General features: G+C 41.0%; 1 protein-coding gene across 1 annotated transcript in view; it reads left to right on the forward strand.

Moving 5' to 3' along the window:
• LOC117721705 (phosphatidylinositol 3,4,5-trisphosphate 3-phosphatase TPTE2-like) overlaps positions 1 to 24,972 on the forward strand; it is a 70,739-nt gene that overhangs the window by 22,007 nt on the left and 23,760 nt on the right. Inside the window, exons 6-15 of the mRNA XM_034520503.2 lie at positions 3,234 to 3,353; positions 5,304 to 5,403; positions 5,527 to 5,590; positions 6,783 to 6,847; positions 10,935 to 10,995; positions 11,755 to 11,836; positions 11,956 to 12,044; positions 16,077 to 16,138; positions 18,126 to 18,206; positions 20,414 to 20,519. Coding sequence (XP_034376394.1) covers positions 3,234 to 3,353; positions 5,304 to 5,403; positions 5,527 to 5,590; positions 6,783 to 6,847; positions 10,935 to 10,995; positions 11,755 to 11,836; positions 11,956 to 12,044; positions 16,077 to 16,138; positions 18,126 to 18,206; positions 20,414 to 20,519 — 830 coding nt within the window. The remainder of the gene's footprint in view (positions 1 to 3,233; positions 3,354 to 5,303; positions 5,404 to 5,526; positions 5,591 to 6,782; positions 6,848 to 10,934; positions 10,996 to 11,754; positions 11,837 to 11,955; positions 12,045 to 16,076; positions 16,139 to 18,125; positions 18,207 to 20,413; positions 20,520 to 24,972) is intronic.

Genomic DNA, 24,972 nt, shown 5'->3' on the forward strand with positions numbered 1-24,972 from the left:
TCTTGACAGCCATATTTGGTAATGTGTAGGAATCACCTAGGTGGTACTGGTTTTGAAGTCATAAAGATGAGTCATGGACTGCAGCCGAGGCTTGGCACTGTGAGAGGCCAGGAAAGGCCATAGGTGAAGATGTGGCCTCAGTGGCAGTTGAAGTTGAGGCTTGACACCATGAAGAGAGAGCCCGTGAGAGGCTATTGGTGAAAATGTAGCCTAGTTGCAGTGGAAGATCCCAGCGTAATGGAGATGTCAGTATTACGGGATGATCACCAAGAATAGTAGCAGCAGTGGAGTAGAGTCATCCAGAACCAAGATTAACTGTGTGTGCTGCAGAGGGCAGAGCTGGAAAGGTGACCCAAGCCCTTTGGAGAATCCCAGAAGATCATGTGTGTGCCTCAGACTTCGAAAAAAGAAGCTGTGAAGTTCCAGTAGCCTTGGAGACCCCAAGATGTTACAGATGCCAGAGCCATGGGATACCTGCCAAGGAAAGCTGCTCACAGGGAGTGAACCAGCCCAACAGAAAGAATTGTGTTGCAGTCAACAAAGCAGAAAAGAGTTGGGCATCAGACATGGAGATGTAGAGTTTGGAGTTTGCCCAGCTGGTTTCTGGTCTTGCTTTTGTCCAGTAGTATGACTTTTTGGAATGGCAATGTATATTCTGTGGTGTGTTGGAAGTATGTGACCTGCTTTTTTATTTTGATTTTTATAGGAGGTTGTACTTAAAATATTGCATGAATCTTAGAAGAGGCTTTGAACTTTGTACTTTTAAACATTGTTGAGACTGTGATAGACTATGGGGACTTTTGAAGTAGAGTTAAATGCATTTTGCATTATGTTGTGGCTAAAAGCCTCTGGGGGGGCAGGGAGTGAAATACACTAGTTGGAATAGGTTTGGCCCCCATGGACTCATGTTTGAATGCTTGGCCCACTAGAAATGGCATTATTAGTTGGTGTGTCCTTGGATAGGCATGGTCTAGTTGAAGAGAGTGTGTCACTATGGGGGTGGGTTTTGAGGTCTCATATATAAGCTCAAGGTACACCCAGTGCAGCTCCTCCTGGCTCCCTTCAGATCGAAATGTAGAATTCTCAGTTCCTCCAGTCCCACATCTGCCTGGATGCTGCCATGCTTCCTGCCATGATGATAATGGACTAATCTTCTGAAACTGTAAACCAGCCCCAATGGAATGTTTGTCTTTCTTTATAAGCCTTCCCTTGGTCATGTTGTCTCTTCACAGCAATGAAACCCAAAGAAAACTAAGAAAGATGGATGATCGAGATACATACATTACTAGAAATTTTCTAACTGAAAACTTTAAAATGGATATTCTAATTTTTCCTTAGTCCAGTATTCTTGACAATGTATTTTAAACATTAAGACAGAATTCCTTTTTTACTTTGGTGAACTTGCAAGTTTATTGAAATTGCCTATGGAATAGGACAAAACAGCAATCAATAGATTAGGAAAAGATCTTTACCAATCCTACATCTGATAGAAGGCTAATAGCCAACATATACAAAGAACTCAAGAAGTTAGACTCCAGAGAATCCAATAACCCTATTTAAAAATGGGGTACAGATCTAAACAATGAATTCTCAACTGAGGAATATTGAATGGCCAAGAAGCACCTAAAGAAATGTTCAACATCCTTAGTCATCAGAGAAATACAAATCAAAACAACCCTGAGATTCCAACTCACACCAGTCAGAATGGCTAAGATCTAAAACTCAGGTGACAGCAGATGCTGGTGAGGATGTGGAGAAAGAGGAACACTCCATTGTTGGTGGGATTTCAAGCTGGTACAACCACTCTGAAAATCAGTCTGGTGGTTCCTCAAAAAAGTAGACATACTACTACCTGAAGGCCCAGCTCTACCACTCCTGGGCATATACCCAAAAGATGCTCCAACATATAACAAGGACATATGTTCCACTATGTCTATAGCAGCCTTATTTATAATAGCCAGAAGCTGGAAACATCCCAGATGTCCTTCAACAGAAGAACAGATACAGAAAATGTGGTACATTTACACAATGGAGTACTACTCATCTATTAATAACAATGACTTCATGAAGTTCTTAGGAAAATGGATGGGACTAGAAAATATCATCCTGAGTGAGGTAACCCAATCACAAAAGAACACACATGGTATGCACTCACTGATAAGTGGATATTAGCCCAAAAGCTTGGAATATCCAAGATACAAGTCCCAGACCACATGAAGCTCAAGAAGAAGGAAGACTTCTTGTCTTCTTATGAATGCTTCAGTGCTTCTTAGAAGGGGGAAAATACTTATGGGAGGAAATATGGAGACAAAGTGTGAAGCAGAGACAGAAGGAAAGGCCATCTACAGACTGCCCCACCTGGGGATCCATCCCATATACAGAGACCAAACCCAGACACTATTGTGGATGCCAAGAAGTGCTTGCTGGCAGGAACCTGATATAGCTGTCTCTGAGAGGCTCTGCCAGAGCTTGGAAAATACAGAGGTGGACGCTCACAGTCAACCATTGGACTGAGCACGGGGTCCCCAATGGAGGAGTTAGAGAAAGGACTGAAGGAGCTGAAAGAGTTTGCAACCCCATAGGAAGAACAACAATATCAAACAACCAGATCCCCCTCCAGAGCTTCCAAGGACTAAACCACCAACCAAAGTGTACAAATGGAGGGACCCATGGCTCCAGCCACATATGTAGCAGAGGATGGCCTTGCCAGGCATCAATGAGAGGAGAGGCCCTTGGTCCCGTGGAGGCTCGATGTCCCAGTGTAGGGGAATGCCAGGACGGGGAGGTGGGAGTGAGTTCGTGAGTAGGGGAACACCTTCATAGAAGCAGAGGAATGGGGATAGGATGGGGGTTTGGGGAGGAAACTGGGAAAGGGAATAACATTTGAAATGTAAATAAAATATCCAATAAAAAAAAAAATAGAAGAAATTGCCTACAGAAGCATGAGCAGCTTGAACAGCTGTGTTAGTAAATAGCTTTACCCCAGCACAGGTGATAACCCTCAAAGTCTGCATGGCTAAGCCTCAACCCCAGCCAACCCACAAAACATATGTGCTTGGAACAGAATTACATGCAGTTGACAGGGTGGGGACTACAGGTCAGTAAGTGGATTAGAATCTCAGGAGCGTGTAGAACAACACACCTAATTCTTCCTGGGACTGCCAAGCAGGCTAAAGATAAGAGTCCTTCATGAAAAACTTGTACTCTGAAACCTTGCTGTCTCCCCACTCCAGGAGACATCGCTATTTCTCCGATGTACTGAACACCCTAGACGCTGTGGTCATCGGCGTGACTCTGCTTGTGGCTGTCATTTATGTACTTTATGACAAACGCTTTCTCAGAGATATCCCAAGGTATGAAGCACTCAGCTTACCTCTCAAACCTCCCCATCTGTTCTTCTGCGGTTTTTTTTTTTTTCCTTTTTTGTTGTTGTTGTTGAATTTCCCTGGTCTTATTTAATATTTTAACTTTGAACTCTCTGGTTATATACTGGGTTAAGTGGGTTAAAAGTGAAACGTTTATAAAAAAAAAAAAACTTCCATGCACTTTGAAACTAAAAGATGCTGGCATCTAGGATTCATTTAAGGGTGTACCTCTAAGAATCTTTAGCTGAATAGAAGACAACATACAAAGGGGGGAAAATTAGACTCAACTCCTCTTACATCTATTTTGATTTTATGATATCAAATTATCTATAAATTCCCATTTGTGCTTCAACCACAAATGCCTTATATGCAAAGTCTTATAGTCCTGGACTCTCCCTTCACCGAGAGAGGATAGAGCACGTGTATAATCTGAATGCCTCCTATACAGATGTATAAAGAGCAGCAAACACAGCAGGAAGCCAGGGGTAACACAGGCAGGCAGCCATGAGGAAGGGTTTGCAGTATAGTTGTAGTGGAAACGAGAAAACCCTGGTAAAGTCCGAGCTGTCAGAATCTATTAGGAGAGTTCCCTCTTCTTCACCTTTTCTCTCTCCCTCGCTCTCACCCTCCTATTGACTGTGGCAATGTAGAAAGAAGAACGTGTGTGTTGGGATGAAGATGGGGAGGTAGGTTTAACATTTGTCAAACAATCGGTTTCTCTTGGTACCCTAATTTCTCAGGATTTCAATCCAGGATTCAACTAAATATTCTGTGTGTTGGACCCTAAGCAATCTCTCACGAGCCACCTGAGAAACACTGAATTACTGGCTCTGGGGACTATTACCGCACACTTTATTTTTATTTTATATGTATGGGTATTTTGCCTTCATGTATGTATGTATATGTGTATGTATCTATGTATGTATGTGTGTATGTGTGCCACATGTGAGTGGTGCCTGCAGAGACTACAACAGGGCCTTGGGTTCCCTAGGACTGGAATTGCAGATGGTTCTCAGCTGCCACGTGGGTGCTGGGAACCAGACCCCGCTCCTCTGCCAGAGCAGTCAGTGCTCTTCACTACTGAGCCGTCCCTTCCTTCAGTCCACACCCCATGCTTTATAGAACTTTAAAGAGCTTTTCCAGGAGGCTTGTTCATGTGGCCTCAAATTAAGAACTTGGTGTCTCTGAACAGTAGTTGTCACCTTTGGTGTTTTTGATGACAGGAGAAACAACAGCCAACTTTGCTGGTCAGTGTTTCAGTCTATTTTCACATGTGTCTTCACCAAGAGTACTGCTTTCCTGCTTACTGATATAAACAGGACAGGTGATGACTGATGAACACACACACACATACACACACGCACCAACACACAGGCACACACACACACACACACAAGGAAGGAAAAGAAAAAAAAGAGAAAACCACTCATGTTAAACCACAGATTCTGAGCCCGTCTTTCCCAAACTTAGCATTATTGACATTTTAGGCCAGAAACTTCTGGAAGAGGATGCCATTTTTGATGAGGTGTTTATTAACATTCCCTGCCTTTACACACTTGATATCATAGCAACACACAATAATAGTATGGCAATCAAAAATGTCTGTAGACATTGCCCATTGTCCTCTACATGGAGATAAAACAACACTGTTCTGGCCAAGAACCACATCATTCCAAACTGAATACAGAACAAGAAGAACAGGTCAGTGGAGAGTAACCTGCCAGTCATGCACGGGGCCTTGACCTTGGCCCACCGCACCACTAAAAATAAATAAATCACTAGTTATAAAAGTATTAGACCTAACCCATATTAACCAAACGTTCTGTTTTTAATAAGTAATTAATCTTAAAAGCATTAACCTTAATTCGTATTAAACAACATTCTATTTTTGTAGTAAAAAAAATGGGTATTTAAATTTTTACCTATACATTGATTTAGACTGGCAGTTTTACTTCGGCCTCTACGACTGCTCATTTTGGTAAGAATTTTGCAACTGGCTCATCAAAAGAGACAACTTGAAAGGCTGACCAGGCGGCTGGTGAGTGACGGCACACGTGTGCACTGTGTTTCAGGGAGATACATGTGAGGTCTGCAGATATGTGAATAGCACATTTTTTCCCTGTTGATTTATGGCTTACAGCTTTATGATTTCCCGATCCAGGTTTCCGGTAACAAACGACGCTACAGGAAGGACGGCTTTGACCTAGACCTCACCTATGTCACTGGTTGGTGAAACTTGCCCTGGCGTTGTTTATAAAAACTTTGTATTCTGCTTATGCTCTGTAGGCGCCACATTCTCCTTAATTTCTGCCACGTTATGTTATTCCATGGTGACGAATACATATGTCACCATGGCAGTATGACCTGTGTCCTGGCCCAAGTTGCTGCTCCGGTCTGTGGGTCAGGGTCTAGCAAGAGAGAGAGTGGGGGAAGAAAGGGAAGAGACACGAAGAATGGAGACAAACCAGAGCGTGTGATCAAGTCTCGTTTACTAAAAGGAAAATCCTGGGTGTATATACATACACTTCACCACGTGCCTTGCAGTCGTGGATAAGCAGGGGAACACAGCTGAAGACACTTTACCACATGCGCCTTGCAGCTGGGGGCACCAAACAACAAAACAAGCTATGTGGCATAAACAAGATGTTTATCAGCGTGTGCTCAGCTGTTGTAGGCTGTTGAAAAACAAGTCTCTAGTCAGGGTATATGGCTCGAGATGGCTGCAAAGATGATACCTGCTTTCTGCTAGGAGCTGTCTCCCAACAGACCTGGACAATGGAAGTATCTGTTCATGTCATTCAAACTACAACCACTTGATTGTGGTACGGGAGGTGGGATGGGTTATCGCTTGAAATATTTTGAGTTGAGTTTTCATTTATTCAGTACTGGTATTTGATCTTGGTACCAAGAATCCCCAGAATCTTTGTAATCTTCTTACAATTCCAGAAGTAGAAGTTTTTACTCTGTTGATCTCAGATTTTCTGAGTCACATGGGCACCAATCACTAAGGGACTTGCTGCCCTTACTGGCGCCCAGGCTGGTTTGGGTTGGGTTGGGTTGGGTTGGGTTGGCTGTGGTGTGGTGTGGTGTGGTGTGGTGTGGTGTGGTGTGGTTGGGTTTGCTAAAGAAAAGAAATTATAGTCGCATTGATAAAATGGGAGACTTAGGGCAACAAGAATCTATGGCCCACAGATGAACAAACTGAGTCTTAAGATAACTTTATCAGTTTAATAGCTATTATTATTATACTGGATAATTTAATGTTTTATATAATTTTTATTATTATGAAAATGTGTTGTTTCTTCTATTCTGAATGTTTTTATTTAAAAAGGAGTTTCATTATATGTAGATGAAGTTTTCTGTCTGTTGTGCTGTCTCTATCACGATATTCATTATAGTGATTACTTTGACTTTCAGAGCGTATTATTGCTATGTCGTTTCCATCATCTGGAAAGGAGTCCTTCTATAGAAATCCAATCAAGGTAAGACTATTTCCACAGCCGGTGCTCACTGCTCAGTGAGTGTATGCTGGAGTCAGAGGCTCGACACAAACAACCCCAATATCCTTGCAAAGGCTGTTCTTTCAGCCAGAACTCACAATTGGTTGTCATCAATCTATCTTTGCTGTTTATAAACTATTCCAAATTTTACTGGCTTATAACCACTATTCTATAAACTCACCATACAGTGGCTTATCGGTTTGTATTACACTTTCACTGTGTGGTACTAGTGAACCAGGACAGGACTGGAAGTCATTTTTGTTGTTGTTGTTGTTGTTTTTTGTTGTTGTTGAGATCTCATTATTATTAACTACTTATCAAAAGATGTAAAAAGAAATCTCCAAAAATTACAAAAGTAAATACAATTCCTATCAATAGGAAAATCTTTCTTTAAAGGCTTTCTGAGAAGACATTTGGTAAAATGCTCCTGAATGAGACATTTATTTTAACTGTAGATAGGCTCCTGTTTGTGAGGCTTGCATCTTTCCTAGAGAACATCCGGGTCAGCTTAGCATGTCTGTTGTCTTTGTTCAGCTCATGCTTAGGCAGTCAGGTTGTTGAGACTTCATGGGCGTGGCTTCTGACGTTACTAGGAAACGATCTCACAGCAAACCCCCTGCTCCTCTGGCTCTTAGAATCTTTCCAGCCCCGTTTTCTGCAATGATTCCTGAGCTTTACATATAGGAGTTGTATTGTGGGTGTATCAGTTGGCACTGTGCACCACAATTCTGCATTTTTATTCATTGTAGTTTATTTTGTAGTGGTCTCCACCTGTTGCGAAGTGAAGTTTCCTTGACGAGACGTCAGGACTACACTTACCTGTGGGCATAAGGACCAATATCTAGATTGTAGTTAGGGACTAGGCCACTTTGATAAGTAGCAATGGTAGGTTCTCCTCCAAGATCTATGACTTCACTAGCCTTGACTCACTGGCTAGGTTTCCAATACCTTGTTTGGTTTCCACCTTGTTGAGAGAGTCTTAGCTGTGGGTTATCATCAAGGTCTGGCTGCCACTATTGCACTGTTAAGGTTGCCATGTTGGTCACAGCTGTGGCTTATATGTGTCATAGCTGGGTAGGACTTTTGGTTGATTTTCTCCGTCAAAAGCGTGTGTGGCTTCCAAAGGTGCCAGAGTATATCATGAAAGTCATCATGAAGGGGGCTTTCGTGTCACTGTATGATATGGGTTTAAATATGTAAATTTGAAAATATTGAGTCGTCAGTATGCTTTGTGTCCTTATAAATGGAACAACTACAAAATTGTCAATAAAGCACGTTCATTCATATATAATCCACTTCCCCAAAACTGCCACTCTGAAGCTTTATGGATAACACATCTGTTGGCAGGTATTGTTTTATGGTAGACTAAGCTGGTAACTCTAAGTTAATTATAGTTTGCTTAAATCAAGCCACTTTTCTTTTTATAAAACTGGTATCACCAGGCAGTAGTGGTGCATGCCTTTAATCTCAGCACTTGGGGGCCAGAGGCAGGCAGATTTCTGAGTTCGAGGCTAGCCTGGTCTATAGAGTGGGTTACAGGACAGCCAGGACTACACAGAGAAATCCTGTCTCGAAAAAACAAACAACAACAACAACAAAAAAACAACAACAACAAAAAAAAAACTTGTCAGGTATTTGGTCACAAATAATGGGGAAAGTAATTAATATAGAAAATTAGTACCAAGAAGTAGGGCCACACCATTATGATGATCATGACCATAAAGAAGTAAACAACTTTAACTTTTTTGCAATGTAACCTTAATCAAAGCTTTACATATTTTTGTTTATAATTATACAATATATAATTGTATAATTATATATACAATAATTATAAACATTTAATTGCAAACTGATGACAAACACTATTTTGTTTAAAGGGTCTTGCATTTACAAAGAAAAATCTGTAAAGCCCAAAGCATTAGGCCACATGGATTACTATGATGTTTTTTGAAAAACGATTTTATTTGGTGGGGGAAGAAACTAATGAGCTCTCATTTGAAAACAACATACTTGAAACAACCACTCCTGAAAACAATACCAGAAATCAAAGTATTCCACATATGGAATAAAGAATATAAAGATTTAAATATATATTTAAATTTCCATAATTCAAGTTCTTTATATTTACAAAAATGAAATAAATACCAAAACAGCAAGATTCTTTTTTCTTTTAATTCCTGTAATATATTTCCAAATTGTGTGGCTAAAAACCAATTTTAATTATTTCAATGTCTGCATAAAAATATTCTGCTATCCTGAAGTTCATTCCTTTGTACCCTGGAGAGGATCGGGATACCTGGAGCAGTCATCCAACATTTAAGTTCATCATTTTTTTAACTTGTCTCTTAGAAATATTTATAAGTAATTCACCCTTTTTCACACATCAATATATTAACAGAAAAGCAAGCATTTTCAGCAGGAAAGAAATCCATGGGTCCCGTGATTGAAAAAAAAAAAAAAATCAAGACAGCAATCTGCTTTAATATAGAAATAGCAAATACAAAAGAGTGGAAAAATAGTCAAAATCCCCAATAATTGATAAGAACAGAAGTCAGATTTATATTTAACACCAGCACTTCCTTGTTTGAAAATCGCTGTAACACAGTGGTTCAGTAGTAAAACCATTTCAACACAGTAAGAAGTTATCAAGGCTGGACTAATGCTTGTAAAAGCAGAGCCTGTATGAGAAAGGTAGAACTTCATGGCTCCTCAGAACCATCCCTAACATTTACATCCTACTATCTTCCTGTGGAGTAAGAGAATTTCACTGTGTTCTATAGTATAATGACCAACAAAACAACAGCAAAACCCCAAAATTTAGAATATTGTGTTGTACAATAATCTAAGACACTCAAAACAATGAAAACAGTTTAACTTATTTGAAAGGCACAGGAGCATTTCAAAAGCATCATGATATTCACCTGTGTGGTATGTGATGCAGATAAGAGTGGATCTTGCTTCATGCCTCGTTACAATATTTTTTAAATAAAAGTTTCCTGTATGACCACTGTGTATAAACACAGGCAAGATAATCCCAGACTTATTTTTGTGGAAGCTCATGAAAGAACCTCCTCAGGTCGAAGTTTTCCTTCTGTTGTCTTCTGTAGAGCTGGATTTGTAAACAGATACTACTTAATGGAATATCTTTCTATTTCTCCATCTGATTGAAAGTTTTGCTGGGTATAGTAGTCTGAGCTGGCAACTATGGTCTCTCAAAGTTTATAAAACATCCAACTAGGCCCTTCTGGCTTTTCAAGTGCTCATTGAAGTCAGGTGTTCTAATGGGACTGACTGCCTTTATATGTTCCTTGATGGTTTGTTTCCCCTTGCTGCTTTTAATATTCTTTTCTTGTTCTGTACATTAAGTATTTTTGTTTGTTTGTTTGTGTGTGTGTGTTTGGTTGGTTGGTTGGTTGGTTGGCTGGATGGATGGATGGATGGATGGATGGCTGTCTAGTTGCCTGGTTTTGCAAGACAGGATTTCTCTGTGTAGCCTTGGCCATCCTGGAACTCTCATCTGTAGATCAGGCTGGCTTCAAACTCACAGAGATCTACCTGCCTCTGGATCAATTCTGAAAGTGCTGGGATTAAAGGAGTGGACCATCACTGCCAAGCTAGAGTTTTGATAATTATGTGTCATGGGAAATTTCTTTTCTGGTCACATCGTATCCACTCTCAGGAAGCAGAGAGTAAACAAGAAGTAACAACAGGATGTAAAGCCTCCTTGCATTCTCCCAGAATCCCATTTCCACCAGCAAGACTCAGCCTCATGAAGGTTCCTCAACTTTCCCACCACCACCATCATCTGGGGAACCAAGTGTTTAACCATAAGTTTGTAGGAGGCATTTGATTCAAGTTGCAGTAGAGGCAGATAAGAGTATCTCAACCTTGTTTCTTAGCAATACACATATGATGTAAAATCAACATATCCTCACATTGGGGGAATTTCCCCTAGAAGATGCCAGTGAGATGAAGGTGAACCAATAGTAACCATCTGTAGTTACTTCTTTCTCCAAGCTTACTTCTGGATCACACTGGAGATGTAACATTTGTATCTATCCTTCTTTAGGAGGTTGCACGGTTCCTCGATACCAAGCATCAAAATCACTATCAAGTCTACAATCTATGCAGTATGTACATGACTCACTACTGGGGTACTGTAGATAGAGAACAGATTGTTCGAAGACTCCTTTATTTCATTTCATTCATAAGTATTTAGTAGTGGGAAGTCAGAGTAAAATCCCCCAACTTGTATTGGCCTTATGTGATAGGGAACTTAGCACAAAGTACCCTAGAAGAGAGGCTGAAGTGGGCCTGGAAAGACCAAATGGGCAGAGCAGAGGTCAGCCGTGTTAGGGAAGGCCTGTTCTAACGGTTCTAGAATAATACATTTATTCTTTATTCCTTCTGTATTACACTGAAGGTGTGAAAATTAGCAACTCCATCTTCTAACCCTCCTGGAGTAGGTATGATAGGGTGGAGGGCACTGGACTAAAACAAAAACTCAACCCTGTAGGAAATAGATTGTACCTCAGTTTACCACCCTGTCTCTGGTGTCCTGCTCAATGCCTATGTACGCAATGAACATGTTTAGGAGCTAGCAGCCCTGTCAGCTACATTTGTCTCTGTTCTGTGGTTTCTAATACCCATGGTGATGTACTGAGAAGACACTAGAAAGCTAAAGGTGAGACCTCTTTAAAAATGTTTTCCCAAGGTGGATATCACCAAACTGGTTTTTTTCAACTCTGAAATATTATTTTTTTTAGAACAAACTGAAAGCTACTCTAGAAGATAAAGAATTTTCTAATTGAAATTTTAACCTATTTATAACTTTATCTTTTGCTATGTCACTAGGCATAGATAAATGGCATGTGTATTATTTATTTTAGGTGAGAGAGCTTATGACCCTAAGCGCTTCCACTACAGGGTCCGCAGAATCATGATTGACGATCATAACGTGCCCACTCTTGAGTGAGTCTTCTGTCACACTGACTGTCAGAAAAGGGATAAATACCTTGGGCTTGGTGTTTTGGAAAAGTATTATTTTGGAAATAATTTCATTGAATGAAAACTCTTCTATTTGAAATTAGGGAAATGTTGTTGTTCTGCAAGGAAGTAAGTGACTGGATGGCTCAAGATCCCGAAAACGTCGTCGCGATTCACTGTAAAGGAGGGAAAGGTAACACCGCTCCTTTCTTCTATTTTCCATTTTGTTAAGAAATTGGAGCTGGGTGGTGGTGGCGCACGCCTTTAATCCCAGCACTTGGGAGGCAGAGGCAGGTGGATTTCTGAGTTCGAGGCCAGCCTGGTCTACAGAGTGAGTTCCAGGACAGCCAGGACTACACAGAGAAACCCTGTCTCAAAAAACCAAAAAAAAAAAAAAAAGAAATTGGAAAGAAGTTGGGCAGTGATGGCGCACACCTTTAATCCCGGCACTTGGGAGGCAGAGGCAAGCAGATTTCTGAGTTCAAGGCTAGCCTGGTCTTCAGAATGAGTTCCAGGAAAGCCAGGGCTAGACAGAGAAACCCTGTCTCGAAAAACAATAAAAAAAAAAAAAAAATTGGAAAGGAATACTGATGTGTGCAAATGAAGGCAATCAATCAATATTAATCATTAACACTTTAAAATACTAGTTCCAACACCAAAGGAATGTAGGAAGGAAGAAACAGGGTGGCAAGAGGGAAAGAAAGGACAGGAGAGGAAGGCAAGAAGGAAAAGGAGTTAAGGAAGGTTGGGAGTATTTTTCCCTACCTACTAAATTGGATTATTTTGCACTTGGCTTGCTATTGTAAAGTCTGTTAAAATACTAATGACATTTATCTTTGAGATAGAATAACACTTTATTTCAAGGTTATAGTTTAATTGGCAGGGATTGTATATATTTATGATATGCATTATATTTTTGTAGTTACATTGTAGAGTAATTTACATATGTATGTATCACCCTAGCATACTTATTGTGGTTAATATGCCTTTCTTTGATAACTGGTGACATTGAGTAAATTTATATACCTATTGTTCTTGTGTATGTTTTCGTTTGGAAATACCTTTTAATGCCTCTTTTTTCTGCTTGTTTCTATTGTTATTACTGTTATTTGTTTGGAGAAAGGTTTTTTGGTTTGTTTGTTTGTTTGTTTGTTTTTCTTTTCCTTGAGACAAAGTTTCAATACGTAGCACAGCTGGTCCTTGAACTAGCTAGTATCCCAGGTAGGCCTCTGCCTTACGATCCTCTTGTTTCCTTCCAAATACTGGGACTACAGATGTGACTACTATATTTGGCACTGGCTTCTTTTTAGAAAAGAGTTGCTCTTCTTATTAAAGTTTTATATAACATATTCTGACACTGCTTCCCATGCTGCATCTCCTCGAGATCCTCGCCGCCTCTCCACCTATCCTACTGTATGTCTTCTTTCCCTCTCTCCTTAAAAACCAAACAGGCAGATTTTTAAACATCAGATTTAAAAAAAAAATAAAAAAATAACAAGAAACACACACACAAAGCCCCCACAAAATTAGAAACCACAATATATACAAAACAAAAAAAACAAACAAACAAAAAACCAAAAACCCAGTTAGATAAAAATGCCCAAACAAAGACATATGAGACATAAGAAAATCAACAGAAACATCACTGGGGTCATTTTGTGTTAACCATCTACTGCAGGGCATGTGCCTACTCTTAAGCATCATTTGTATACCCAGTGAGACACAAACAAGAGAAGACATGCTAATTTGTCCTTCTGGGTCTGGGATGCCTCATTTGGAATGATTGTTTCCAGGTTCATCCACTTAGCTGAGGAGCCTGGGGCCAGGGGCTCCTAAATTCCTGAACATTCATTCAGTTGCCTCTAGGGAGCCAGGAGTTGAGCACTGAGTTGGGTCCTGAGGAGCCCAGGCGGGGAATGGGGAACTCTGGTTTAGCTCATCAGAGATTGTCCTTAGCTTAGCAGCAATTGCAACTGTCTGGGAGCGCTGAGGGACCTTCTGCAGGAGACTTAGTTGGCAGATGATGTGGCTCTGTAGACGAAGGCTTTCTCCATGAGTCTCACAGTGGTTCTTGATGAGCGAGACAGTCTTTGGTTCCAAACTGTTTATTGATTGGGAACCCCAGATTCGGCCTCCCACACCTTAGGCCTTGTTTTCCCACCCCATGAGTAGTATATAGGTGCTTTCCTCAAGCCTACCACCCAACAGCAGGCATAGGGTAAATGCAGTCTAGTGCTCTGTGTTTTGCCTGCCCAGCTGAGTTTCCACACCCCAGTTGCAAGATGGACCCCAGAGCCAAGCACCTCTGCAGCATTTTCCCTACCCAAACTGGCATTCCCATATACCTAAGGCAAGACAGAAAAGTAGAACCACAATTAACTCTTTGTGAACCAAAGAGAAAAGAAAAGAAGAAAATCTTTTACCCAGGTAACTTGCACAGACACACACATATACACACTCATATACACACATTCTGGCTGGACCCGAACACCTATCTCATAAACTCTACAAACGTTTATGCATACTTACATACATACACATATACCTACATATGTATGTGTGTATACACATACATATAAACAAACAGACATATACATATCTACATTTAGTAGATAAGCAAAAGCCCCAACAAGCAATCTCCAATGAGCAAGTTCCAATGCAGAAAAAAATTCACTCGTTCTAGATGAAAAAGAAGCTCCAGCCTTTATTGCTGAAGAAAGGCCTCTACCTTATTGTTGTCTTAGTCTTATACTTTCTCAGAAGAATTGATCACATGGATTTCCAAGCATCTTTATATTCCATAAGTTCATAACAAATTTAAGACACTAATTTAAGTCATAAATTGATAAAGAGTTGCAGCAGAAATGGTTACATGTGTTTCCATTAAGACCTAACATTCAGTATCTATTACTAACATCATAAGTTCATTAAAAGTTTAAAACAATAATTTTTATGTCATAAATTAGCAGATTTTGTCAAGAGCCAAATTATCTATCTGCCTTGTGTCTCATTAGTATTGAAGTTTTGTATAGATAAACTAGTCAATATTTTATTTTCTGTCTTTGCAGCTACAAGAAATTGTCCATTCCCAGTTTATGACCTTTAGTTACCAGAGAGTGGTCTCACAGCTATCCTAGAAGGAATGTTTTCCCTGATCATAAATTTGTTCTCAGCCTGCTTTCTTATCCTAGTTCAATTAGCCTGTGATACATGAAGGTTTACAGCCCTATTTGCAGCTTTTTTGTATAGATTTAGGAATTCTATAAAAATCATTATCAGGAATTATGAAATCATCAATTTGCCAACATAGCATTACTATATGATAGTATACCTTCGTTTATCTGCAGAAAATCTGCCCAATAGGTTGGGCTAATGCCAGGAATCATTAGGCTATGTAATAGTGACAGAAAAGGCATATCAGCAAGAAATAATCCTAGGATAAAAATTTCTGAAGACCCCACAATTCAGAGCTCTAGCTATCTTCAGAAAACTTACTTGAATGCCTTTAGCCTTTCCTAGATGGCTCTTGACACATATGTGTATATATGTGTGTGTGTCTGTGTGTGAGCAAATGTGTGTATGTATATGTATATTTGTATGAATGAATGTGTCTGAGTGTGAGTATCTGTGTGTATGTGTGTATATGTTTGTATGTGAGTGTGTATGAGTATATGTATTTATATATGTGTTTGTATTTGAGTGTGTGTGTCTATGTGTGTGTCTGTGTGAATGATTGTGCATATGTGCATGTGAGTGTGTCTATGAGTAAATGTGTGTATTTGTGTATGAGAGTGTGTGTGTGAATGAGTGTGTGTGATTGTGTATATGAGTATGTGTATAAGTGTGTGTTTTTGTGTGTGTATGTGTATGAGCATGTGTGTGTTCTGGGGATTGAATTTAGCTTGTCAGTTTATGCAACAAGTGCCTTTGCCCACTAAGCCATCTCACTGGTTCCCACCTTATTTTTTGGGACACTATCTATCACTAAACTGAGAGCTAGCTGTTTTGGCTAACAATCTCTTGGATCATGATTCCACACCCCAGTGCTTGGGTCAAGGTTAATACTGTTACAACAGCTTTTCACTTGACTTTTAGGATCTAAATTTATGCCCAGATGCTTTTTGCAAATCACGAAATAAATCATCTCCACAGGTCTCTAAGTGAGTTCTTAAATTGAGCACTACTACAAACAATAATTCTTCAAATGGCTTTCTTTTCTTTCTAGGAAGAACTGGAACCATGGTGTGTGCCTACCTCATTGCCAGTGAAATAGTTTTAAATGCAAGGGTATGAGAAACCATCACTGTACTGCCCTGTGAGGATTGAATCTTCTCCTTCTGAAGTGTCACTGTAAAATGTTAGGGTGATTCTTTGAGTCATGATTCATATAAGTTAAATTGGAGAGGTGGTTTTTCAGAAACCAGGGTTTAGGACTCCCTTGTTTTATGTGTGAATAGTAGCTGGCCTATCTCTTACTCTGGGCCAGCTCTCGACTGAAGTCAGAGAGGCACAACATTTAAGGGACTGCAAAATATTCCAGCAATTAAGATTTGTCACATTTTAGGCAATATTTTAAAAAATAAAAATTACTACAGCAATCATGATATATACAATATCAACATTTTCATAGAGGCAGAGCCCAGTAGCTGTAGGATTAAGGTAAGAGAAGTTAAGCCAAGTCATGAAAATATAAAAAGGCTCAGTTAGGCTTATAGCTGCCTAGCTCCGTGCCAGCACTCCACACTGAAGAAGATCTTAAATTCAAGGCCAGCTGTGCTATAGAAGGAAAAAGAAAAGACAAGAATACTCCACAGTGGCCAAAATGCTGCCCCTTTCCCTCACCACCAACCACATGGCTTCTTCCTTCTTCATCAGAATAATATAAAGATCAATTAGATAAGTGCCCCCAAAGGATCCAAGCATCTTTACAATAGGTAAGTCATTCAACAGTATCACTTTCCAGCTCACAACAGCATCTGATTGTCTCCACTATATCAAAGTCAATGTGTGGGAGACATAGGAGATATGTAACCTCTCTAGAAATTTCTGAAGAGACAGGGTGGGCTGGTTCCAATTTCTTTAAAATCTTTTTTCTTTTTTACATTTTGTGTGTGTGTCTGTCTGTCTGTCTGTCTGTCTGTCTAGACAGCTTATAGAAGTTATAGGAGTTGGTTTTCTCTTTCCACTCTGTGGGTTCTGAGGATCAAACTTGAGGCATCAGGTTTGGCAGCAAGCTCCTTTACCCACTGAGCCATTTTGCTTGTCCCATTTCAACTTCTTAAAATAGAATTCTCAGTCATTAGCCTACAAGGAGCTGGGCATTTAGCACTTACAGAATGCACTTCTCAGTGCTCTGCTCATCTCTCCTACAGTGTATAGAAGAGACTCTGACTTCCAAAACTGCACTTTTAGAATCCCAGAACCCTTTCTGTTTTTATAACTTGACACACGGGTTTTGAAAATGGGTACTTTATCCTGGTTTTTGTAGCCCCTGGGCTCTGTTGGTGATGCTATGCCTAACCTAGGGCTGGGCCAGTTGATTCAATGCCTGGGAGCCAAGGGTACAGGTGAAAAGAAGGAGGTGTCCTGGGACAGTGATTTTTAAATCATAGATCAATAATTAATGAGCGATAAAATCAACTTAATGAGGGGCTGAGATGGTTCAGTCGATAAAAGGTCTGTTATACAAGCATAAGAAGCTGAGGTTGGAAACCTGGCAATCCAGTGTAATCAAATCAGTGAAGCCTGAGTTCAGCGAGAGACTGGCTCAGAAAGTGGACCAGAGGGAGCACGGAGATGGTTTTGTGGAAGGGCAAGAGGACCGGAGTTCAGATCCCCAGCACCTATGTAAAAACGCCATGCACAATGGTGTATCCCTGTAGCTCCAACAAGGGAAGGTCTGTTGAGGGAGGACAGGCCAATCCCAAAAGTGTGCTAACCAGCCAATCTAGCTGAATCAGTGAGCTCCAGGTTCAGTAAGGCCCTGCAATTAGCTTACCCCGATTCCCTGGCCAGAATCTGGCCTGTTTCCTGTTTGGAATTGGACGGTAGAGTTGACCAGATGGTCCCTCGCCTTTCCCGATTTAACATTCCATGTATTTATGAGTCTTTAGTCTCACAAATACATATCCCTAATGTGCAGTCCTAACTCTGCCATTTGGGGTAGCCTCTACCCAGAGACTGTCAACTTTAAGAAGCCTGACTTCAAGATTACATGCAGTAATAAAAACAAGAGTATTGCCAAACCGTGGTTGTGTTGTCCCCTTTCCCGTAGGAAAGTCTGTACTTTTTTGGGGAGCGGCGGACAGATAAAAGCAACAGCTCTAAGTTTCAAGGAATAGAGACCCCTTCTCAGGTAAGATCTCTGTTTTGAGTGTTCTGTGGGAAGGCAAGAGGCATCAGCAGTCATTCCTCCCATGTCCTACCGTCCCGGCTGATGATCATGTGGCAGTGCTCAGATGCCCTGGGCCAGGCCTTGCTCCTTCCCTGAGGCTCAGAGCCCCACCTCAGATGCCAAGCCTTGCGATCTTCCCAGAACATTCTACCTCCCATTTTATATTTGTTATTGTTTCTACAGTTCAGGAATTGATTTGCCCTCCCAAGGTAGGAGGGTCCTGAGGTCTAACCACTATATAAAGTTTACTCCACAATTCCCTGAAAGGAATTATCTTTCACAGGCACCTGTTCAGACACACAAACAATCCAATTCCCAAAGAACAATCACAGGGACTGTTTCTGGATGATTCGACTGTGTGTGTATGTGTGTGTATGTGTGTGTGTGTTTGGTACATGCATGCACATATGCTGTGTGTACGTGTAGAGGCAGAAGAAAGCACCAGGCACTCTCCCCTGTTGCTCTCTACCTTATTAGCTTGAGATGTGGGGCCTCTCAGTGAACCATAAGTTTGCTGCTTGGGTTAAGCTGGGCTGCAAGTGAGCTCCAGGGAACCATCTGTCTCTGCACCACAGTGCTGGAATTGCAGGAATGCACAGCCGATCCTAGATTTCTTTGACATAGATTTTTGAGATAAAAAGTTAGTCTCTCGTGTATGCTTAGCAAGTGCTTTACACACTGGGACATCTCACTGGCCCCAGACTTCCATTTCTAATAGGATACATGGTTGTTAATTTTATTAACACCTCCAAGTTTGTCTAACCCCTTGAAGAAATGTTTCAACTTCTTGAAGAAAGACCCGATGAAAGTCCTGTGAACAGTATTCCATGGAGACAGTATGCGGCTTAGAGATCCCCCAAGGATTCCTCCCCAAAACAACAAAAAGTAATAGCAGCTGGAGAGATGGCTTGGTGGTTAAGAGCACTGACTGCTCTTCCAAAGATCCTGAGTTCAATTCCCAGCAACCACATGGTGGCTCATAACCATCTGTAATGGGATCTGATGCTCACTCTTAGTGTGTCTGAGGACAGCTACAATGAACTCATATACTTAAAGTAAATAAATAATCGAGAGAGAGAAGGGAGGGAGGGAGGGAGAGAGAGAAAGAAAGAGAGAGAGAAAGAGAAAGTGAAAGTTCTAGACTGGAGAGACAAAAGATTGGTATGTGATCTACTGACGTATTATTGCCTTCTAGAGTCTTCATATATGTTCTGCCCTGGCTGGGGTCTACTCTCCACCAAACCACATTTTTCCTCTAATGTAGTCCATCATAACTACGTTTCAACCACTGTGCTGGAACACTGGTGCTCTTTTGATGCTTTGTTGTTGTTATTGTTGTTGTTGTTTTTCTGAGCAGTCACCTTCTCAAACAGGAGCAGGGACTGGGAGGATGGCTTGTTCAGCACCCATGTGAAAGCCTGGTGCTACAAGTCTGAAATCTCAGCACCTTGGGAGGGAGAGAGGCAGAGACTGGTAAATCCATTGGACAGCCATGCTAGCTAAATGCATAAACTCCAAGTTTACTGAGAGACCTTATGTCGTCAACAACAACAACAAAGATAAATCTCTTCGAGTTCTAAGCCAGCTCAGTGTATACAGCAAATTCCAGGCCAGCCATGGCTACACACTGAGATCTTATCTCTATGATGATGATGATGGTGGTGGTGGTGGTGATGGTGATGATGATGATCCAAGAAGATACCTAGCACCAATATATGGCCTCCACATGGGTATCCACATGCCCACAAACTATGATGTACACATATATCATACATTATATATAGTGGTAGATATAGATAGAGATCAATCTCTCATGCACAAAACCAACATGGGAACCATACGCAAGCAGTGGGTCCTTTCATGTTAGTTCATTCACCACAGCACCAAAGTCTGTCTTTATTATTATTATTTTTTTTTTTGGTAAATACTCAGGCATGAAACCACATATATGAAATATGCCTGAGTACATGATAACATTCTACAGTTCTTTCCTTACCTTAACTGTACCTGACAAACTGTATGTGTGTGTGACAGACAGACAGACAGACAGAGACAGAAACAGACAGACAGACAGACAGACATGGGGGAGCAAGAAAGGAGACAGGATTATTAATGCCGACCTTAGACTTATCCTCCCCGCTAAAATTGAGGCTTCTGTTGCTTTGCAGAATAGATATGTTAAATATTTTGAAAAACTGAAAATTAACTATCAACTGACTCTGCCTCCAAAAAGACCACTGGTGATAAAAAGATTAGTTGTCTATTCCATTCACGGTAAGTGCTTTGTTCAGAACTGAGGGGTTGGGCTGAGAGCTGGCATTTTCATGCTGGGGGCACGTAGCTGTCTAATTACAGTGTCTCACACGTGAGCTCTACCTCTGCAGTTACAGGACAGGTGATGCGAGGGTTCGGTGACAGCTCCTTCATTAGTTGGTGCGGGGCGGGGGACAGGGGTTTGGGAGGCATCCCTTGTCCTTTCTCGTTGCTTCTCTGACCTCAGTCCAGGGTAGACATTTAGGGCCCAACCTTAGTTGGAGGATCAGGGAAAGAAGATCACCCTGGGTACTTAACAATGTTTCTTTCCTTCCTCATTAAAGTTCACCTTGCAGAGGCAGCCCCATAGTTTCTTCACCTGCCCTTTTGGAGACCTTTTTTTCTTATCCTCTGATCTTTATCCACCTCTTCTTCCTCCAACTAGAGCCTCCACTGCATGTCCACCATGATGCTTTAAATACTCAGTCAGCCAGTGCTTTATTTATTGTCATGTAACTACTATAATTATAAGGCTGTACCAGCGTCTCCTGCTTTTTAGAAGTTCTTCGGTAGATTCTGCAGCCTTGTGTTCTCTACAGTTGTGGGTCTCTGTGCTAATTGCCACCTACAAAATAACGGAACAGTATATCTCCAAAAAGATAACCAGCACCATACACACACACACACACACACACACACACACATGTATGTATGTATGTATGTGTGTGTGTATGTATGTATGTATGTATGTATGTATGTATATCACTGCTCCACCATCCCAAGGCTCAAAGATCATTGGGAAAGAGGACACAGTAAAAGCATAAGAGCCAGAGGTTGCAGGTGACTACCAGTGTCTTCTGAACAGAGTGGAGAAGTTGCACAAATAAACTCACAGTAGTTATAGCTGTGTGCACAAGACTTGTGCAAGCCCAGGCCAGACTAAATCTCAGCATGCAGAGGGATGTTGGGCATGAAATTCTATCCCTAGCTGAGTAGCAATAGCCAGTTGATAGCTGCTGGAAGCAGAGTCAGTTTTCTCTGAGAGTGTTGCCCTGGCGAGTCAGCCATGGTCCAGAGGAAGACCTCACGTTCAAGAATATTTGGGAAGCACAAACAGTCTTGATGGGTTTAAATTTTAAAAATTAGATATAAGTAGGGTTTGAAAGGAGTGGACCTGGAAGGGTTGGTAGTAGGAGATGACTATGATCATAGTAAGTTATATGGTATTCTCAAAGAATGAATACAAATATTTTTAAAAAGATGTTTCCTGTGTGGTTGGCAAAGGAGGGAAATAGCCAGGAGAACTGTGGAGCACACACCCAGGGTGGGAAATGAAGAGGAACGGCTTGGTAAGCATCAGCCCTTGCTTCCTCCCTACCTGGATCTACATAAAGATGGTGAGGGTTAGGATAAAAAGAGCTGTCAGGGTGTCTTCTATCCCCTTAACTGCTACAGAGAATTACCAGTAGCCAAAATCCATATCTTCCACAAAGCTATTATTTGTTCTGGAATGTCAGAAGAGAGACGCTGTGACTAAGATCCACCATCACCCATGGAAGAAAGGAGACCTGGTTAACGTCCCACCTCTGAGAGATGAGGAAAGACAGACACACCTGTATGTACTTCTCCATCACTCTCTGTGCCTCAACTTCCTCTTCATTAGCAATGCCCACATACAAACCTCACTCTCAGGCCACATGGAAAAGCATGAAGGTCTTACTCAAAGGCATAGGGCTGTGCCATTTCCCCTGCCAAGAAAACAGCTAAAGGCATTACGTCTGAACCTTAAGAGTCTTGTGTCAGCTAGGTCATGGACCAAGCAGAGTCCTAAGTGATGGATGCCATGGGGACCATTACTAGCACTAGCATCCTCCAGAAGACTGAGGATGTCTAGCCTTCTAAGCCACACAAAATAAGATCTAGATGTATAGCCTCTGATGCTTGCCCAATTCTGCCATTCTAAGATTGTTTATATGTACTTGTTTATGTTGGAAATTTGAAGGAATTCCTACAGATTTCTGTAGATTTCTCTCTTCTCTGAATATATTTCAACCTATTGTTTCTATGTAGATTTCTAACAGAGCACTATGCAAGTAGCCTCCTGTCCTAGCAAGAGAAGGCCTGGGTGCTTATGTGAGTAGCTGTCTATGGAAAGGCTTTGAGGACAGCCAAGTCCACTGTTAATGCTTCCTGGGACCTGTAAGACCCACGTGAATTATGAGGGGAAGGTGATAACATCTGCCTCAGTGGCTGGCCTCACTTACTATTTCCAACTGTGGTTAGACCCTACCTAAGGGAGAATAGAAGCTGCCTTGCCCAGTGGGTGATAGATGGCCACCGCAGTACCTCCCTCGACTTCCTTTCCTAGGTGCCAGGGCCCAGGAAGAAGATACGCACTGCTGCATTACCTTCTGCAGGTGGAACCGTTTCTTTTACTAAGCAATTTAAGTGCAACTATAAAATCAAAGCTAGCTACGTAACAGACTGTTTAATATTTGAGTGTATTCTATGCCCCAGCTTCCTCTTCATTATCAATGGGCAATAACTCACCTATTCAAACACCTAGGAGCACTAACTTAATATGCAGCCAAGGGACACTTAGTCAGACAAAGGTTTTGATGCAGTTCTCTAATATGAACATCAAGAATAAAAATTGTTCCTTAAATAAGCTGATTACAAAGGTTCTAATAATTTTGAGTATCTCATACTCAACCTGATATCTGATCATGAGACTACAATTTCCCTCAATAATATTGTTGATTTAAAACTCTCAAGTTTTATAGTTTTATTCAAAGACAAGAAGAAGTAACACAAACTTACATGAATTCATGTGAAGTCTGGCAGGGCATTTTATGGACTTGATTTCCTAATTTCTATTTGATGTAAATCAGGGGCCTTTACCAGCCAGTAAGATTGCTCGTGAAGACTTGTGGACAGGAGCTTGAGTTTATGACCCTAGTCTTACAAATGGGATTAGACAAGCTTTACAGAACAGACTCCAGGAGGCCTACATGTCAGAGTACCATTTATGTCACAGCATCCTTGGCACTAGCCAGTCTTATTTTTGGATAAAAAAAAAAATCTTCCCTTAAGGACAAAACAGAAATGGAATGGAAGGGAAACATGTAAGACTCAAAAGCAGTCTTGTGTAGCGTGGCTGCTCAGGGTTATGGGGTCTTCCATTCCCTTCAAGCAGTTTTATAATTCTTTACTTTGCAGAAAATTGACAACACAGATAATTTGTCCATAGAAATGTATGTTGTGCCCAGTAGCTTGGCCCAGCCCCATCCGTCCTTCCCTAACTGCCTGCTCAGGAGTGGGGCTTCGAACACTGTAGCATCATCCACTGCACTGCTCTCTCACTTTTAATTAGTCAAACCCAAATTCTGACAAAGTCCAAGGTCATCATATTGTGTGAAGCTATTTCTGTAAGACAGAAGCGGTTGTGCGTGGTCACATTTGTATGGGAAACTAATATTCACAATTGATTATGTTTTTAAGACAAATCAAAAATTTTGGTTATGTATTTGGAAGGCTGAAGTATGAAACAGGTGAAAGATGGGCAAGGCAGAGATTTTCCACTTTAGGAGTTTTATGTTTTTCTTTTGTGTTGAGACATGAAGATCTGTTTACTCAGTTTGAAATTTTTAAGTGTGTGGGGGCTTAAGGGCTTAGACAAGCCCCCTTTGTTATCTTGTGATAAATTTCATCAACTTCATATAGTTCTATTTTTAATTCTGTCATCTGCATTCACTGCACATGGTACTGTGTTAACATAAAACACTTTCATACAAGTATATACCAGTTTAATATTCTATTTGTCTCTGGTAGACATTAGTAGATGTTGATAATGAATGGCTGGAGACCACAACTCATGATAATTTAGTAAGATGGTGTTAACAAAACATTAAATGTTAGGTGGACCATCAAAATGACTGCGATGTTATTAGAATAGTTTTTAAAGCAAAATATGGAAGAAGGTCAATTTGGAGGCTTCCAGAACCAGGTATTGGAGGGAGTGATAGAGGAAGGGGGACCATTAGAACTAGAAAGAGGGACATAAGACCATTTGTTTAAAATGTATAATGAGTACTAAAGGCAGTCTCAATATGGCCACCCTGAACTTTCCTAGAGATTGGTTTAGGAACCAGACTTAGGGTAGAACAAGAGTGACTTAGATAATTAACTTTAAATATCACAGTTGAAAATCCAAAAAAGTTTCTAAGCCTCTTTCCCTGGAAGACAAAGCAATAAAATTCTAAGTTGTAGAAACTAGACTCTCTCTCTCTCTCTCTCTCTCTCTCTCTCTCTCTCTCTCTCTCTCTCTCTCTTCCTCTCCCTCTCTCCCTCTCTCCCTCTCTCCCTCTCTCCCTCTCTCCCTCTCTCCCCCTCTCTCCCTCTCTCTCCCCCTCCCCCTCCCCCTCCCCCTCACCCTCCCCCTTCCCTTCCCTCTCCCTCTCCCTCTCTCCTCCTT

This window comes from Arvicanthis niloticus, chromosome 16 (genome assembly GCF_011762505.2).
Source record: "Arvicanthis niloticus isolate mArvNil1 chromosome 16, mArvNil1.pat.X, whole genome shotgun sequence".
Lineage (NCBI taxonomy): Eukaryota > Metazoa > Chordata > Mammalia > Rodentia > Muridae > Arvicanthis > Arvicanthis niloticus.